Here is a 17,006-nt window from a genome sequence, read left to right on the forward strand (position 1 = left end):
TCTAGGTCCAAGGGATCCAACAGCCTCTTCTGTCCTCCATGGGCATTGCATGACATGGGTACACTTACACACATGCAGATAATACACTCATGCACATTAAAGAAAAAATAATAAATAATAAAATATTTTTTCAAAAAGAGAAACTCAAAACTACCTGGAACTCCAGTGTCAGGGGCACTAACAACCTCTTTTGGCCTCCACAGGCACCTGCACTTGTGCACATACATAACCATGCACAAACACGTTCACATAATTATTATTTGTAATATTTATTTTTCATTATTGTAGGCATTTCGGCATTTAGCCACATACTTGTATAGGATCATTTCCCAGATTAAAAGCATGTATACATTTTTTACTTTATGCTTTTTATACCTTTAAAATATTAAATTAGGATTCAAGTAATTTAAATTCTCATATTCTCAGTACCCAATATTGTATTTATTATTAGGTGCTTATCTGGCTTTCTGTTTTTAAAAATGCTTAATTTTTATTAGCTGGCATAAGAAATAAAAGTTTTGTTATGGCATTCATACATAAATGTCTTCTAATTTGTTTTTGTCTGCCTGTGCTCTCGCCATATATCTTGTGAATAGTGCCATGGTCACAGAAGTTACACGTATCTCTGTGGTATGCTAACTTAGTCCTTCAGATGCATGCCTAAGAGTGTAGCTGGGTGGTGTAGCTGGTGTAGCTGAGTTCTGCTTTTCATTTTAGATTTCTATAGTGGCTGCAACTAGTCTACATTCCTGTCAGAGTACACATAGGATGCCTCTGGTCCTTGTCAGCATTTCTTGCTTGCTTGCTTGATGGTAGTCATTTTGATCTGCAGGGAGTTAGAATCTTAATGTAGCTTTTAATTGGCATTTTCCCAGTGGCTAAGGATGTTGGATACCTTTTCAAATATTTATTGACAATTGTAGTTCTTTGAAAACTGTTTATTGAGATGCTGATTTGTGTGAGGGGTGTATTTAATTTTAAAAGTTCTTCATTCCATACATTCTAGCTATCATCTTGTTTCATATATAGTTGGCAATTTTCCCCCCATTCTGTAAGCTGTTTTTTCACTCTGCTGATAATACTCCTATAGTATACAGAATATTTTTATTGCGTTTTTATGTATTTCATACAAAACATCTTAATCATTGTTATGCCCCTCCCCCATCCACACCGTCCCATGATCTTTCTCCCCCTGCCCCCCCCCCCAATTTCATGCATTCTGTCATTTATATTAAGGCCTGTTAGTGTACTCACATGTCCCTTAGTGCAGGTTCATCCACTGGGGTCTAGTCAGCCTATCTAGAGTCACTCCTTAAAGAGATCAGCTCTCCCTCACCCAGCAGTAATCAGCTACCAGTAGTTCTTTGGCTAAAATTGGGGCCTGCTGCCCATTTCCCCAGTTCTATGCAGAGGTTTTGTCTGCTTGAGTTTGCATGGGTCTTGTTCATGGTTACACCATTGCTGTAGATTCATATGAGCAAGATCCCAGAGCCTGTAAGACTCCATATGGTCATGCCTCCTTCCCTGGGTCTTACAGTCTTTCCGCCCCTTCTTCCTCAAAGCAGGGAGATGGGCACAGGCACCTGCACGGCTTGATTTGGGAAGTCCATCCCACAGAGGCAGAGCCAGTAAGAGTCAGACCCTCTTAGGCAGTCACCAAAGATGTGAATAGATACTTTAAATCTAATGTAATCCCAATTGTCAATTTGGGGAGATTGCTTCTCATGATATTGAAGTCCTTTTCGGAAAGTCCTTGCCTGTACCTATATCCACTTTCACAACACTTAATTCTGCCACTGCAAGCACATGGGTGACCTTTCCATCTCCTGGTGTCATCATTTTCTTTCTTCAGTGTCTCAATTTCATTGTAGAAGTCTTTTATCTCATTGATTGGTTTCATTTATAGGTATTTTATTCTATTCTGACGTTATTATGAATGGGACATGTCCTAGTTTGTTCTTCATTTCTGTGACAAAACACTCTGACCAATACCAACTTGGGGAGGAAAGGGTTTATCTTACATCTCCCAGGTCGTAGTTCATCAGGGAGCCCAAGGTAGGAATTCGGGGCAGGAACCTGGAGGCAGGAGCTGGAACACAGGCCATGGAGGAATGCTGCTTACAGGCTTGCTCCCCTGACCCCTGCTCAGCCTGCTTTCTTATGCAACACAGGCCCACCTGCCCATGGATGGCACCACCCACAGTGGGCTGGGCCCTCCCACATCACTCATCAAGAAGATGCCCTTCAGACATGGCCACAGGCCAGTCCAAGAGAGGCAGTTCCCCAACTGAGGCTCCCTCAACCCAGGTGTGTCAAGTTGACACTAAAGCTCTCCAGCACAGGACATTTTCCTGATTTTAGCAGGTTCTTTATTGCTATGTAGGAAAGCCCCTGATCTTCACATATTGATTTTTTTGTTTGTTTGTTTTAAATTCTGTCAGTCTACTTAAAGGTATTAGATCTAACAGTTTCTAGTAGTCTTCAGTGTCTGCTGTAAGGGTCATGTCACTGCAGGTAGCGATGGCACGACTTCTTTTCCCATTGTATTCCCTTTATTGTCGTAGAGCTTCGTTGTATTATGTATATGCTTTATTTTGTTGAGGTCTGTTCTGTTACTAGTCTCTTCAGAGCCTTTTTCATGAATGGATGGGGAACTTGGTCAAAAGCCTTTCTCTGTCTGTTTGAGGTCAGTGTGTGATTTGGCCTCAAGTCGTGTTTGTGTTCTTAGGTTTGGTCTCTTTGTCTCATCATTTCCTGGATGGTGTAGTGCTCTTTACTTTGTATTTCTAGTGACGAATGCAGTGTCTCAGCCTTTCCTCTATCCCGGCTGTTCTGTGTGCTGCATCTGCTAGTGATCATTTCCACTGGGCATTTTGTTTGATTCATAGTTTGTCATTTACATAATTTCTTTCTTTTTTCTCCCTCAGATCTCCGTCTCCCTGCTGAATATTTCCCTTTTTACTGTGGACTTCTCCATCCATATTGCTGCCTTTCTTCATCCATTTTGCTGGCTTTTTTCTCTACATTACTGTCTTTTTCTTCAGGTCCTAGATGGAATTGTGTCTGCCTGTTGGCATCTTCTTTGTAGTCCACTGATGGTTATTAGTTCACTTTTGAAACCTCTGCCTGCATTTTGCTGTTTCATTCTCTCTGCGCTCAGTAGGTGAGCAGTGAGGGCCTTTGGAGGACTTGTGATCATCTTCACAGTTGTTCCTTGCTGTGTTCACATGCATGGTTTGGATGACTCTTCCAGTTTTATTCGGGGATCTTTTTATTAAACCGCCTAGCTTGTTGCTGTGATTGGGTCTTGTGTAGTTTAGGCCTCAGACCCCTATAACAGAGGCTGTCCTTGAACTTGCCGTCCTCTTGCCTCCATTTTCCAGATGCTGGGATTACAGGCATGTTCCACCATGCTTGGCTGAGCAGCCTACACTTGAGGATTTCGGTCCTCAGTACCACTAAGAGGAGAAAACAAACCACATTAAGAGCAAATGTCAAACAATACAATGTATAGAAATACATTGAAAATTGATTAAAACCCATAATACATCAAAAATGACTATAAAACAGAAAGAAATGCCAAAACCGATGGTGGAGTGTGCTTTGAAGTTAAAAATCGTTTGGGGTAAATGTGGAAATAACAAATGACTGATACAAATGAGTGATATAAAGGAAGGAGACAGAATGGGGGGAAAACAGAAGCAAAGTTAAAGAAAGGAGAAAGGAGTAGAGAGGAATGTTGTGAAGAAGAGAAAAGAGCAAGAGATTATTACAAAAATAATGTACGGGGGCTGGAGAGATGGCTCAGAGGTTAAGAGCGCTGGCAACTCTTGCAGAGGACCCGGATTCAGTTCCCAGCACCCGCATGGAGGCTAGCAGCCGTCTGTAACTCCAGTTCCAGGTGACCCCTCTCCTGTCCTCTGTGGGCATTGCACACAGGTGATGTACTTACATGCAGGTAAAATACTCAAACGCATATAAAAACAAATAAGGTATAACAAAAAATAATACCCAAAAGCAGATTTCTTAAAAATGAGGAAAAAAATTATAACCATATATAACTTCATAGCACACTCCAGTTTTGACATTTTTTTTTTGTTTTATGGTCATTGTTGATGCATTCTATATATTAAAAAATAGAAGAGAAATAAAAATACAAACATACATCAAACATACAAAAACAAAAAAGCCTACCTTTAAATCCCAGGGAGATGAAGGCATATATATACCTTTAATACCAGCACTCTGGAAGCAGAGACTAGCAGATCTCTGTGAGATTGAGGCCAGCCTGGTCTACATAGCAAGTTCCAGGCCAGCTGGGGCTATAGGGAGACCCTGTATCACCCCCGCCCCCCGGCCCCTGAAAAAAAGATTAACTCGAAATTTACTAAAAAGAAAATGGAAAATACCATAGAGGGGAGGTGGGAGAAAACTGAAGAGGACTGACTGCTCTTCCAGAAGACTTGAGTTCAGATCCCAGCACACGATGTCAAGTCATCTGTAACTCCAGCTGTAGGGCATTGAACACCCTCTTCTGACCTCAGGCACCTGCATTCATATGGCACATACACTTACACAAAAATAAAAATAAATCTTTACAAAAGGGAAAACTTTTTAAAAGATGGGGTATTAGCATAGCTTTTTTTCCTGAGTGCTGGAATCTTGGAAGTGCAGTTATATACAGTGAGGTGGAACATTGTTGTGTCCTGTTTTTCATGCAGGTATGTTGGATAAGGGTGCAGTTGGCCAGAACTGCTTCCCCTTAGGAGTTTCCTTTCATTGTGTACTGGAGCCCTCTGCTGGCCTAATCGTTCTCAGTCTGTGGACTAGACTGATAAAGCCTACCATTCCTAGATTCCCCAGATTACTTGTAAGTCACAGATGGCCCATGTTCTAAATGGGATTGTCTCCCAAGTCCTTGGGAATGGGAATAACAGCTGCAGCCCTGGAGTTTGTTGGAAGATTTACAGGTGGAGGATTCTTTGTGCCACCGTACCCACCAGCTTCTTCAGTTACTATTTCTGCTCTTCAAACCCTTCAAAACCCTGTTTTGAAGTATAGAGCATATTATTGCTAGCTACATACCCAAGTGCAATAAAATATCCAAACTCATTTAACTGTTACTTTGTACCCTTATCAACCTTTCCATCCCCTGTACCTCCCCACCCCCACCTTCCATAACCTAATGCTCTCCAGCCTTTGATAGCTACTGTTGTACTCAGAATTTCTAGAAGATCAACCTTTTGAGATTTTACTTGTGAGTGTTATTGTCTATGTAGCACTTGTCTTTTGTATCTGTCTCATTTCACTTAATATAAAGATCTTTTTCTACCCATATTGTTACAGGTGAAAGGATTTCTTGTGGTGGTGGTGGGTTTTTTTGTTTTCTCAAGGTAGGGTGTCGCTATAGCCTTTAATTCCTAGCTGGCCTGGAATTAAAGAAGTGCATCACCACCCCTGGCTTGAAAGGATTTCTTTTTTTTTTTTTTTTTTTTTTTTTTTTTTTTTTTTTTCAGGGTCTCCCTGTAGCCCCAGCTGTCCTGGAACTCACTATGTAGACCAGGATGGCCTTGAACTCACAATCTGCCTGCCTCTGCCTCCCAAGTGCTGGGAGTACAGGCATGTGCCACCACGCCCAGCTGAAAGGATTTCATTTTTTAAAATGGCTGAATAGTGATTGATTGCCACATTTTCTTTATCTTTTGTTCATCAGTTAGCGAATGCTTAGGTTATTTCCATTCAGTATTTTAAGTTTATTTTTAAACAAAATAATTATTTACCCACCTAATAAATGTAGTTGTGGATCTTGCCTGTCAAATTAAGTGTGCTGGTGAGCCAAAGCTGGGCAGGGGTTTGGAATGAAATCCAAGTGGACCTCTGGTGTGTTTCACATAAATTCTTGAGACTTCTTTGATACTTTTTTCCTGTCTGCGCTGATTGAGGTGTGACTTAATCTGAGACATTAATTTGGGATCACTTATCACTGGAAAAGTACGGGGGCTGGAGAGATGACTCAGCAGTTAAGAGCACTGACTGTTCTTGCTGAAGACCTGGGTTTGAGTCCCAGCACTCACTGGCAGCTAACAGCCTTCCATAACTCCAGTTCCAGGGGATCCAGCTCCCCTCTTCTGACCTTCTCGGGCATTGTACAACATGGGTACACCTACACTTATGCAGGCAATACACTCATATATACATAAAATAATAAAATATTTAAAAAAAAACAAAGAGACTATTAATAGTGTCACTGCATAAAATTTTATGACCAGTCTTTTGACTTAACTATTAAAAATTATTCATAACATTTCTTTTTTCAGGGTGATTGTCGTTCCTACAGTTATGTATGTGGAATCTCCAGTAAAGATGAACCCGACTGGGAATCTCTTATTTTCCTTGCCAGGCTTATTCCTCGAATGTGTCATAATATTAACAGGTACATTTCTGGAAGAGGAAGGGAGTGGGGATGTGTGGATGAAGTGTAATGAGAGAGGATCTGCTTTTTAAGATCTTCTGTTAATGAAAGGCTAAAAGGCTTAAGTGTCCAAATATGTAAGAGACAGCAGATAAGAGAATGGTTTTTTAGTTAGGTTTGTTTGTAATTACACGCTTTGGTTATGGTTAGGAAAATGCCTCTACTATCCTGTGTTTTGTTGCTTTATCAGGGAATGATTATCTTATTTATTTCTTTTTTTATTTTATATTTTTGAATTTTTGTGTATTTCATACATAAACCATCTTTATACCCTGTTCCCCCTGCTCCTTTGACACCCTCCCATAGCCCCCTCACCAGAGCTCTGCCCCTCTTCTGCAGTGGTCCCTGAGCTCTGGGTGGTGGACCTCAATATAGGAGACCAGTCCAAGGACCCACACTCTCCCAACTCTTATTCTCTGCATTTTGGCCCTTTGTGGCCTTTTGTGTTCCTGGCCCTCTGTTGCTTGAGGGTGCTTCGATGAGAACTGTAAGATGCATTAGTGTTCTCTTCATCCCTTGTTCTATGTTCTGTGAGTCTTAGGTGTAGAGGTTGCATCCTGGATGTGGCTCTTAGGCTTGGGCAATTCACACAGAATCTCTGTGTGACCAGTGGTGTAACTCTGTAATAATCTCTGTTGAAAATGAAGCTCCTGTGAGGGGTGGTAGTGACCGGGACACTTGTCTGTAAATTTAAGGATCCATATTTTGCACATAGTAAGAAATTATATTTCTCTAGGGTCATGAGAGCCTTGGGTTTTCTCTGAGATCCGTGACTTTTCCAGCTGTGTGTATGGCTAGGTTTACAGTACCAGACATGAGTTTCTTCCCATTGAGTGGGCTTCCAATTAGGTAACTGTTAATTACATCCGAGATAAAATGCCACTACTGCACCAATGTCATTTGCTGTGCTGGTCGTTGATATGATTTTTAGGCCTTGAAGCCAGAGTTGGACCATTGATTGATGTAGCTCTGAGAGCTATCCTTCAGGGGAGGTGGCTTCCAGGTCAGTTCCAGCTCCATTGACTCTGTCCAGAGTCATTTATTTCTTTTAAAGAACAATTTCTGGACCACCTAGATGGCTCAGTAGTTATACGTGCTTGCCCACTAAGCCTAACATCCTGAGCTCTATCTACAGGTCCCACATGGTAGAAGGAGAGAACTGCCTCAGGAAATTTATACTCTGGTGCATTTATACTCAAGCACATAGACATTACACACATACACAAATAAGTAAATGTTAAGATAAAAATACACACATACACAAATAAGTAAATGTTAAAATAAAAATTAAAAAGAAAACCCATGCTGGGTGTGGTAGTGCACACCTTTAATCCCAGCACTTGTGAGGCAGAGGCAGGTGGGTCTCCGTGAGTTCAAGGCCAGCCTGGTCTACATAGTGAGTTGGGGCTAAAGGGAGACTCTGTCTCAAAAAGACCAAAAATAAATAGAAACCACCAGCATGTCCTTGGAGTAGAGAGCTGTACCAAATCTCTGCGGTCTGTTTTGTTGGGAGATAGACCAGGCAGTTGGATTCTTTACACAGATGGCAACAAGAACACAGGAATCTCCTGGAGAGGAGGCACTGAGAAAGATCTGGAGACTACCAACAGTGCATCCCTGGAACAGAAATTATTAATGAGGTGAGGTGTGGTCGTGCACGCTTTAATCACAGCACTTAGGAGACAGAGGCAAGCAGATCTCTCAGATACAGGCCAGGCTGGTCTGTATAGCAAGTTCCAGGCGAGCAGGGGTACAGGGAGACCCTGTCTAAAGAAGAGATTGAGGAGGGAGAAATGGCAGACCTAACAGCTTATCTTAAAAAGGCTACTAGTGAGTAATAGCCACTGCCTATTTATTACAGAACAAATGTCTCATGGCCTTTAATATTTACCTTAATTTATGTGCATGTATTTGACAGACCCAAGACAGTTACTGTCTGCTTCTAAGATTTCCATTACAGATGCAAGAAGAAAGTTTCCTTGTGCTTTCTGTCTGTATGATTGTGGCAGCGAAGATTGAATAGAGGAACACAGAAAAAAAAAAAAACAATTTAATTCATACACCAGAATTCAGATGAATGCTAATAAAATTTTAGTTGGACAGCCCTGCCTTAAATTAAAATGGACTCGTAGTTAAAGTGAATATGATCTTTTTCCACTTCTGTAAATATTATCTCTGCTTTGCCTTTCCAAAGGTAAGATTGAGCCAGGCATGGTGGTGCATGCTTTTTATCCCAGCACATGGTTGGGAGAAGCAGGCAGGTCTCTGTGAGTTCCAGGCCAGCCACAGTAGGGGAGCAGATGACTTAATTAGTAATGTTCAACTTTTCACAAAGAAGGAGAATGGTACCTCAAAACCTACTGAAGGCTGATTTTGTACTTGGATTTATGTAAGTGGTTATATAAAAATAATTAAAAAAAAACACTAGGGAAAGTCTCACTGGTATTTTAATTTGCACGTATTACCCTGTTACAGGCAGTGGTTAGCAGCAAGGAAGCAAGTGTCTATACTTTCCTGATTATGCCAATTTAATTAGAATTCTCAGTGTTGAAAAGGTCTTCCTTTTACTCACTGAAAGACATTTTAGTGTGGATTATGTAGAATATCAAATAAAGAATACTTTATCTCACCACAAAAGAGAAAATCTCACTTGTTTTGTTACAGAATTGCTAACTAAACATTATTTCATAGTTATATGAAAAAACTTCTAGTTTTCTCATGAGTAGTATTCAGTTAACAGCCTATAATAATTACTCAAGACTTCGTTCTACTTAAATTTGCTACAGAAATGTGAATTGCACCCATTAGTGTTAACCCAGTGTTAGTTAGCCATAAGGAGAGAGGGGAAAGCAAGGTTTTTAATTTGATAGGAAAATGCTACTCTCAGCCATGCTAAGATGAACTAAAGGCCACAAATAATTTTTTTAATTTAATTTTTTCTGTCCTCCATTTGCCAAAGAAGCACGTTGGAAAAATAATACTGGAAAAAAATGACTAGCAGTGTAAAAATGAGTTCTCTATAGTTAGTTATCTTGGTTAGAATAATAGTTTATCACACACCTGAAGAAGGCTAGCACCTCTAAACACTATATTTTCTAGTGTCTTTAGAGTTTATTCTTAGAGTCCCTTTCCCAAGGGACTCTCAGCTCACACGGACACTTCATCCTTTCTGTGCTGGTTTTTCTCCGTTTCTTTCCTTGCTTTTCTTTCTTTCATCTTTTCCTCCTCAGATAAATTCCTAACAAATTTAAAAAAACCCTAGCTTTTAAATACAAGCCTAGCAAATCTTTAAAAGAATGTTGGTGGACTTTAGATTCTTTTCCAAGATTTTTTAAAAGATATTTATTCCTTTTTTTTGGGTCTTTTTGAGACAGGATTTCCCTGTAGCCCTATTTATCCTGGAACTCATTATGTGGACCAGGCTGGCCTTGAACTCACAGAGATCCACCTGCCTCTGTCTCCCAAGTGCTGGGATTAAAGGTGTGCGCAACCACGCCCGGCCTATTACTATTTTAAAATATTTATTTATATAAGACCGTCTCAGTGTCTCATGTACCCAAGATAGCCTGTAACTTAATGTGCAACCTAGGCTAGCCTTGGTCTCCAGATCCTTTTGCCTATACCTCTCAGGTGCTGGGATTATAGGCATGTGCCACCCTACCCAGTTTTGTGCATTCTCAGGGTTGAACATGGGGCTTTATGATAGGCAAGCACTATACTAACTGAGCTACATCCATAGCCCTATTTTTCTCTCTTTCCTTTTTTATTTTTTCTTTTTTTTTTCTGCTCTAGAATCTGTATAAGGAGGGACTGTTGTGATTTTTACTGTTCTATACAGTATGAATGACTATAGTGATTACTCCTGTGTGAATTTAGAAGGTGAAAAGAGTGGGTCTGTGTAATTCTGAACTAACCACTTTCTCCTGTTGAGCTCTAGAAACTATTTTGTTTATGAGAAGAATGGCTTGCTTTTCCAGGACTCAATCCTTCCTGCTTCTACTTTATACTCAGGAGTTAGTTAATAGTTGCTAGTGAAGGTTTTAATTTAATGCTGCTTTTTACTCTATGCACATACTAAGCAAAGACCTGAAATTTTGCTATGCTTATCACTAGGGGGATTGGTTTTACTTGCTAAAGACAGGCTGGTAAAATAGTTCTTTCCAAACTGGTGATAAGTGTACCTTGAGTTATTTGTGGTTTTGGTTTTGGTTTTTTTTTTTGAGACAAGAGTCTCCCTGTAGTCCCAGCTGGACAGGAACTCAGAGATCTGCCTGCCTCTGCCTCTGCTTCTGCCTCTGCCTCCCCAGTGCTGGAATTAAAGGCATGCGCCACCATGCCCAGCTACCTTGAGTTATTAAAATTACCTGGTCCTAAGTTCTTCAGCTCATGTTCCCAGACTCTTGTCAACCTTTGCAGTGTATCTTCATGTTTTTGTATTTAAATTTTTTATTTCTTAAATTTTTCTTTATTCTTGAATTGCGTATATGCAAACAATGAAGTATGATCATACCTACCCCTATCCCCCTGTACTACCTCCATCATGTCCTCTTCACAGCTTCTCCCCCTTCCCTTCCCTTCCCTCCCTCTTTCCTCCTCCTCTAAATATTTTTGGGGGCCAATAGCTCACTAACTTCAATTAGTGCTGCCCAGATGTGCATGGGGGTGGGCCATCCACTGGAGCATCTTTGTCTTTTAAGCATACAACTGCTTAAAGCTTCAGTGGGCCATTCCTTTTGTAAGGTCAATGTAGGGTAATAGTCCTTGAAAATTTTGGTAACTTTTTTTCATTTAAATAAATAATTTATTGGGAATTTCATACATACATACAAGGTATTTTGATCAAATCCATGCCCACTCCTTCCTCTCCAACTCCTCCCATATCTCCCCATCATTTTTTTTTTTTTTTTGGATAACTTCATATATTCTTTATTCTTCTTTCTTTATTTTTTTTTTAATGTGGCTTCTGGCTGCTCTTAAAATCCCCCTTCTGAAGAGAAAACCCTAAAATCTTTTAAGGATAAAAGCTCCCAAATATTTTTGACATTTTTGGCCTTTGGAACAGAGTAAGTTGCTAAGAGGCCCAATTCCTACCTCCTATTCTTATCACACTATCCTCTGAAGAGGTTACCCAATTGCCAGTAGGGAATCGGGATGTAGACCGCTCTGGCTTCTTCCATGCTGGACAGGGACGCAGGGTGAGGCAGTTGGAGTACCCCTTCAGTGAGTCTATCTAAAAAGACCCCCAAATTGGGGGCTGGAGAGATGGCTCAGCAGTTAAGAGCACTGACTGCTCTTGCAGAGGACCAGGGTTCGATTCCCAGTTTGTACCCACATGGCGGGCTACAAACTATCCTTAACTCCAGTTCCAGGGGAATCCAAAGCCCTATTCTGACCTCCGTGGCATTGCACGACATGGATGCACTCATATGCATGCAGGCAATACACTCGTACACATAAAATAAAAATAATAAATAAAATATAGAAAAGAAAATCCTTGAATCGTGAGTAGGAGATGTGAAGGAGAAGTAAAGGCAAGCTAAATTAGCATTCCAACTTCTAGGCAGGGAGCTAGAAAAAAGTCACAACAGGGCAATTTCCAAATGTTCATATGAGAGTCCATTGCAATTTCTTGACAAGGGCTTCCAAAAGCATCCCTCTGTTGGATTCCTCCTCATTTTTCTTTTGTCTACTAAGGCTGGGACTCGAGAGTGATGGATTCAGGATTTGCTTTCAGGCATTTTGATAGCTGTTGGCGTGGTTAGAATCAGTGTCAGTTCCCTCTCAAAGGCTTCTAGATAGGGGGAGAAAAATTTATCCATCATTTTAGAACAATAGCTGGTTGTCTCCCTTAGCTACAGGTGGGCACTACAATATTGGAGACCAAGATTTGAAGCCTTACATCTGAGCAGCACTTTCTGGTTAGGAACAAATTCATCAATGAGAAATAATTGTTTAAATAACTTTATATGTAGACTTAAGCCTAATGTCTGGGAAGTGTAATCCCTTGAACTCTTAAAGAAATATACTGATGACTTTACTCTTTAGTTATACTTTCCTTTTGGGTGTTTAAGACCATACAGTTGGCGCAAATAAATCCATTTATTTTCACACTTAAGGTCATTTGAGGATCTGTTCCTTAGGGGTCACATGGGCTTGGGAGGAGTCCCTGGCTCCTTTCTTTTACCAGTTCCATCTATGTGAAGAGAAGTCAAAGGTCCTGCTCGACCATGTCTGGCTTCACTTGGAAGCATGAATGAGGTGTTTCCTCTGTGTTGACCCTTCTCTTTGTAGACTGGACACTGGTTCAAGTCTATTTCATGAGGTCTCCATGTTCTCCCTGAACAAGAGGACAGGTTGGAGGACATTTTGAGAGATGTTCCATAATCCCCTGGAACTTAATCAACCTTGGAGGGCAAGGGACAAAAACTGTCCTTTAAGTCCCTCTGATCACATTAATATAGGCCTCAAAGTATGGCTGTTAAACATCCAATAAGGTTAGTTCCACCAGTCTGGTACTTTCAATTATCATGTGCTATGTAGATATGGCTTGCATAAAACCCCCATACTCTCAGATAAACCTTGACTAGATATATACTTTGTTCTTTAAACTAGTTGACTATACTGACCATAGACATTTTAAGATTATGTGTATATTATTTTTGTCTCATCCTTTATATAGCATAACAAACCTACACAAACCGTCATTGCTTTCGCATTTTTTCTGTTTTAGAAAATACCTCCATCCCCATATCCTTTTAACACCTTTTACATTCTCATTTTCTCTTTTTAAAAAAATAATTATGAGACATAATAGCATTAACAAATAAATTTTCCAGCTGTTGTGAGACTTTTTTTCCTGGGCATACTAAGCAATGCTTATTCCCTTTTAAGGTTCTAGTGTCAAGCCAATGTTTGATTCAAGTTTTACTGGGGAACCAATTAATTTACTGAGCTTACTTACCAGATAACTGAGGGGGTGCTGAGGTTTATGAATGTGCACACTGGAAAGCTTTTACCAGCATGGGTCATACTTTCTCTTCCTAGCCTTCTCCAGATTGTGTACTTTAGCCCTCCCCAAATCCAGGAGGCTATGTGTGATACATACAGTTGGCTGGGAAGAGTGCATGGATCATCTGGTGAGGGCCCTCCTTTAATGAATGAGCAAAATGGTCATCATGCCCAATTGTAAGGATGTTTAGTGATCAGGTTCAGCTGAAGTCATGATGATGATAGTTATTTCATGCAGAAGGGACTGCTATGTAGCATCATCTTACTAAAAGGACCCCCATGTGGAGGTGGGATCTGGGGGCTCTTAGGCAATCCCCTGTATTCTCAGGCCCTCTGCCAGAGGGAGGCCAGAGAGAGGCCAGAAATCAGCACTCCCTGGCATTCTGCTGAGATCAGAGCTGCTATACCGATCTTTAGTAACTTTTAATAAATGGAAATGAGAATCTTTGTAGCATCACTGTTCCTTATAAAGAAAAAAATTGAATGACTGATTAGGTTTGGGAAATTCATTTTAGCTTGTCTTCAGATTTGTAGTATATACTACCTTGTTACAGTTTTGAAGTCTTACCATAAAGGAAAAACTTTTGAACTTTATGTGTTTAATTTTCTAGGGCTAACTGTGACAAATTACTAGAAATGGGAAGACTTAAACCATCAGAAATTTATATTCTTGTAACTGGTGAGGCCAGAAGTCTAAAATCAAGTATTGATGGGTCATAATCCCCAAAGACCCTAGAGGAGGAACCCCCCCCCCCCCTTGTCTAAGTGACTGGTACTTCCTGGTAGTCCTTGGATTTGTTACAGCCTAATTCCAGTTTCTTTCTCTATGTTCACATGGCTGTCTTTGCCCTGTGTGTTTTCAAAATTCCCTCTTCTTGCAAGGACAGTGGGCGCTGGCTGTAGACTTTCCCCAATCCAGTATGCCTTCATCTTAACATGAATATATCTGCAAAGACCCAGTTTCTAGCTGCAGACATGGGTTGACATGAATGTTTGGAGACATCATAGCTTGGTGTATGTGGCAACAAGGTTCAAATGATCACATAGAACTTTGTACATTCAGAGACACTAGTGTTCCAAGAACACTCCTTGAAAGAAGTAGATAAATAAAGCACAGGTCTTTTTAATCTCATGTTCTGTCCTACCTGTTTAAGGGTTGAAGTGAGGAGAGCAGTCTGAAAATAAATGGAAACGATGTTAGCCTTTGTGTTTCTCTGAAAATTGCCTCTTTCCACCCAGGGTTGTCTATATCTTTGGCCCGCCAGTTAAAGAACCTCCTACAGATGTTACACCCACGTTCTTGACAACAGGGGTGCTCAGTGCTTTACGCCAAGCTGACTTTGAGGCCCACAACATTCTCAGCGAGTCCGGTAAGTGGCTCATTCTCTTTCACTGTGCACTCTTGACTAAACTTTGGAAGTTTGATCTTGATTTCTACAATAGGATGTTAGTTACTTTTTAGATGCTTTTGTTTTTTTTTTATTATGAAGGGTTCCATTATGTTGCCTTCTAATCACAATTTATTTACCTTTGTAGCATTTGCAGACACCTAGATTAGCAAAAATATATGCATAGCCCTGTTCATGCTCAGACCAGCTTCAGCCAACCACAGTCTACCTGCTGCCAAACTTTTTCAGGACTTTTTTTTTTTTCTGATTTAAAAATCTCCCAAAAGCATAACTCTGAGACATATGTTGTGGTGCTGTTTAATGTTGATGCATCTACATAAATGTTAAATAAGGTGTTATTAATCAGACACACACATAAAGCTTGGCTTCGCAGAGAGCAGTTGAAAGTTTGACCAGAGACTTGTAGGAACTGACCTGTGAAGAGTGGTAGTGGTCAGTGCTCACCATGGCAGTGTTTGCAACATAGAATACAGCATGACTCAGAAGTAAAAACGAACTCTTTCTCTGTATTACTCATTGCTGTACCCCACTGTGGTGATCAGACGCCTTTTCTTAAGTGTGTTTTGTAATGGGATCTCAGTGTGTTGTTCAGGTTACCCTCAAATTGGAGCTCTCCCCTTCTCATAGCCTCCCGAGAGTACATATGTGTACTCTATACCAGATGAAATTCTATTTCCGGTCTGTGGAAGTATTTGACTTTAGTGTATGATGAGTGTCCTAGCCTGAATTAGGTTTGAGTAATTTTCTGATTGCCTTGACGTTTCTTTCTGTAGGGTATGCTGGGAAAATCAGCCAGATGCCAGTGATTTTGACTCCATTACATTTTGATCGAGATCCACTTCAGAAGCAACCTTCATGCCAGAGGTCCGTGGTTATTCGAACCTTTATTACTAGTGACTTCATGACTGGCATACCTGCTACCCCTGGCAACGAGATTCCTGTGGAGGTAATTTATGTGCTTTTCTAATATACATTGTCAGAGCCTTGTGCATTACATAGTCTTTGAAATAGGCTGTGACAAAATTGTTGTTTTTAGGATTGGTTCTTTGTTCATAAGATAGATTCTCCACTTTACTGTTTAATGCAGTGAGCAGAAAAAGGCCTTAAATTTAATAAAACTTGTAGATATCTGATTACTGTATAGAAAGTAACAGTCCTGCTGACTTTTACTTAAAAGTATTACTGACTGTGTTTACTTATATAAACAGTTTTCTTATATAAGGAGAAAATTCTAGAATGAAGCCTTTTTTTTTCCCTTCTTTTTTAATAAGGATGAGATTTGTGGACAGTTAATGCTAGGCACCAATGAATTGTCTGCTGTTCTTGAACTTCCTGTATAGCTAGGGATGACCTTGAGCTACTTCTGATCTTCTTTTCTCCTCCCATATACTGAGATTTTAGGCATATGCCACTTTACCGAATTTATGCAATGCTGGGGATTGAACCCAGGCCCAGGGTCTCATGCATGCCTAGGCAAACACTACCAACTGAACCTGCAGTTCCATCTTTTTGTTTGTTTTGAGACAGTGGTCTCCCTATAGTCCCAGCTGTCCTGGAATTCCTGTGTAGATCAGGTTGGCCTCAGTATTACAGAGCTCTCATTAAAGGCATATGCTACCATGCCCGGCCAGTTCCATCTTTAGATTACTTTTCTTCCATCCTTCTATCTTTCCACCAAAGTGTTCAGAGGTGTGCTTTAATAATAGCAAATCAAACTGAGATTTTTGTTAGTTAAGCTTTAGTACCCTAGTTAAAGCTCAGGTTTTAGCTGGATAGCTGTTCATGTTTAGCATCTGTTTTTCCTTATAGCCAGGGTTGTCAAGTATCTAGCCAGTCAAGTGATCAGGACATCCTTGACAGCAGTTATTGCAAGAGTGCTTCATGTGACACCTTGGTAGCCACAGTTGTATGTTTAGGTCTACATAATTTTCAAAGTAAAAAGTCACATGTTTGGATGCCACAGCCATGTCACATTGCTGAAAGTGTTGCTGAGCATTTGTGGATCATACAAAATACAACAAGTAGTCCAGCACTTGTTTGTGTACACTGTGTAATACTGACTTTAAGTCACTCCTATTATAGAGAGAAGTATGGAGGCCATCCCTTATAATGTGGAG

General features: G+C 40.4%; 1 protein-coding gene and 1 non-coding gene across 2 annotated transcripts in view; both read left to right on the plus strand.

The window, feature by feature from the left end:
- The window catches only part of Gmps (guanine monophosphate synthase), an 81,396-nt gene that overhangs the window by 58,430 nt on the left and 5,960 nt on the right, over nucleotides 1-17,006 (plus strand). The window contains exons 13-15 of the mRNA XM_008840639.3: nucleotides 6,318-6,433; nucleotides 14,720-14,850; nucleotides 15,663-15,835. Of these exons, the coding sequence (XP_008838861.1) occupies nucleotides 6,318-6,433; nucleotides 14,720-14,850; nucleotides 15,663-15,835 (420 nt within the window). The remainder of the gene's footprint in view (nucleotides 1-6,317; nucleotides 6,434-14,719; nucleotides 14,851-15,662; nucleotides 15,836-17,006) is intronic.
- On the plus strand, nucleotides 8,374-8,507 carry LOC115071635. The gene has a single exon (XR_003850739.1). It is a non-coding gene; the product is annotated as a small nucleolar RNA SNORA31 (small nucleolar RNA).

This window comes from Nannospalax galili, unplaced genomic scaffold (assembly GCF_000622305.1).
Source record: "Nannospalax galili isolate Female #2095 unplaced genomic scaffold, S.galili_v1.0 scaffold59, whole genome shotgun sequence".
Taxonomy (NCBI): domain Eukaryota; kingdom Metazoa; phylum Chordata; class Mammalia; order Rodentia; family Spalacidae; genus Nannospalax; species Nannospalax galili.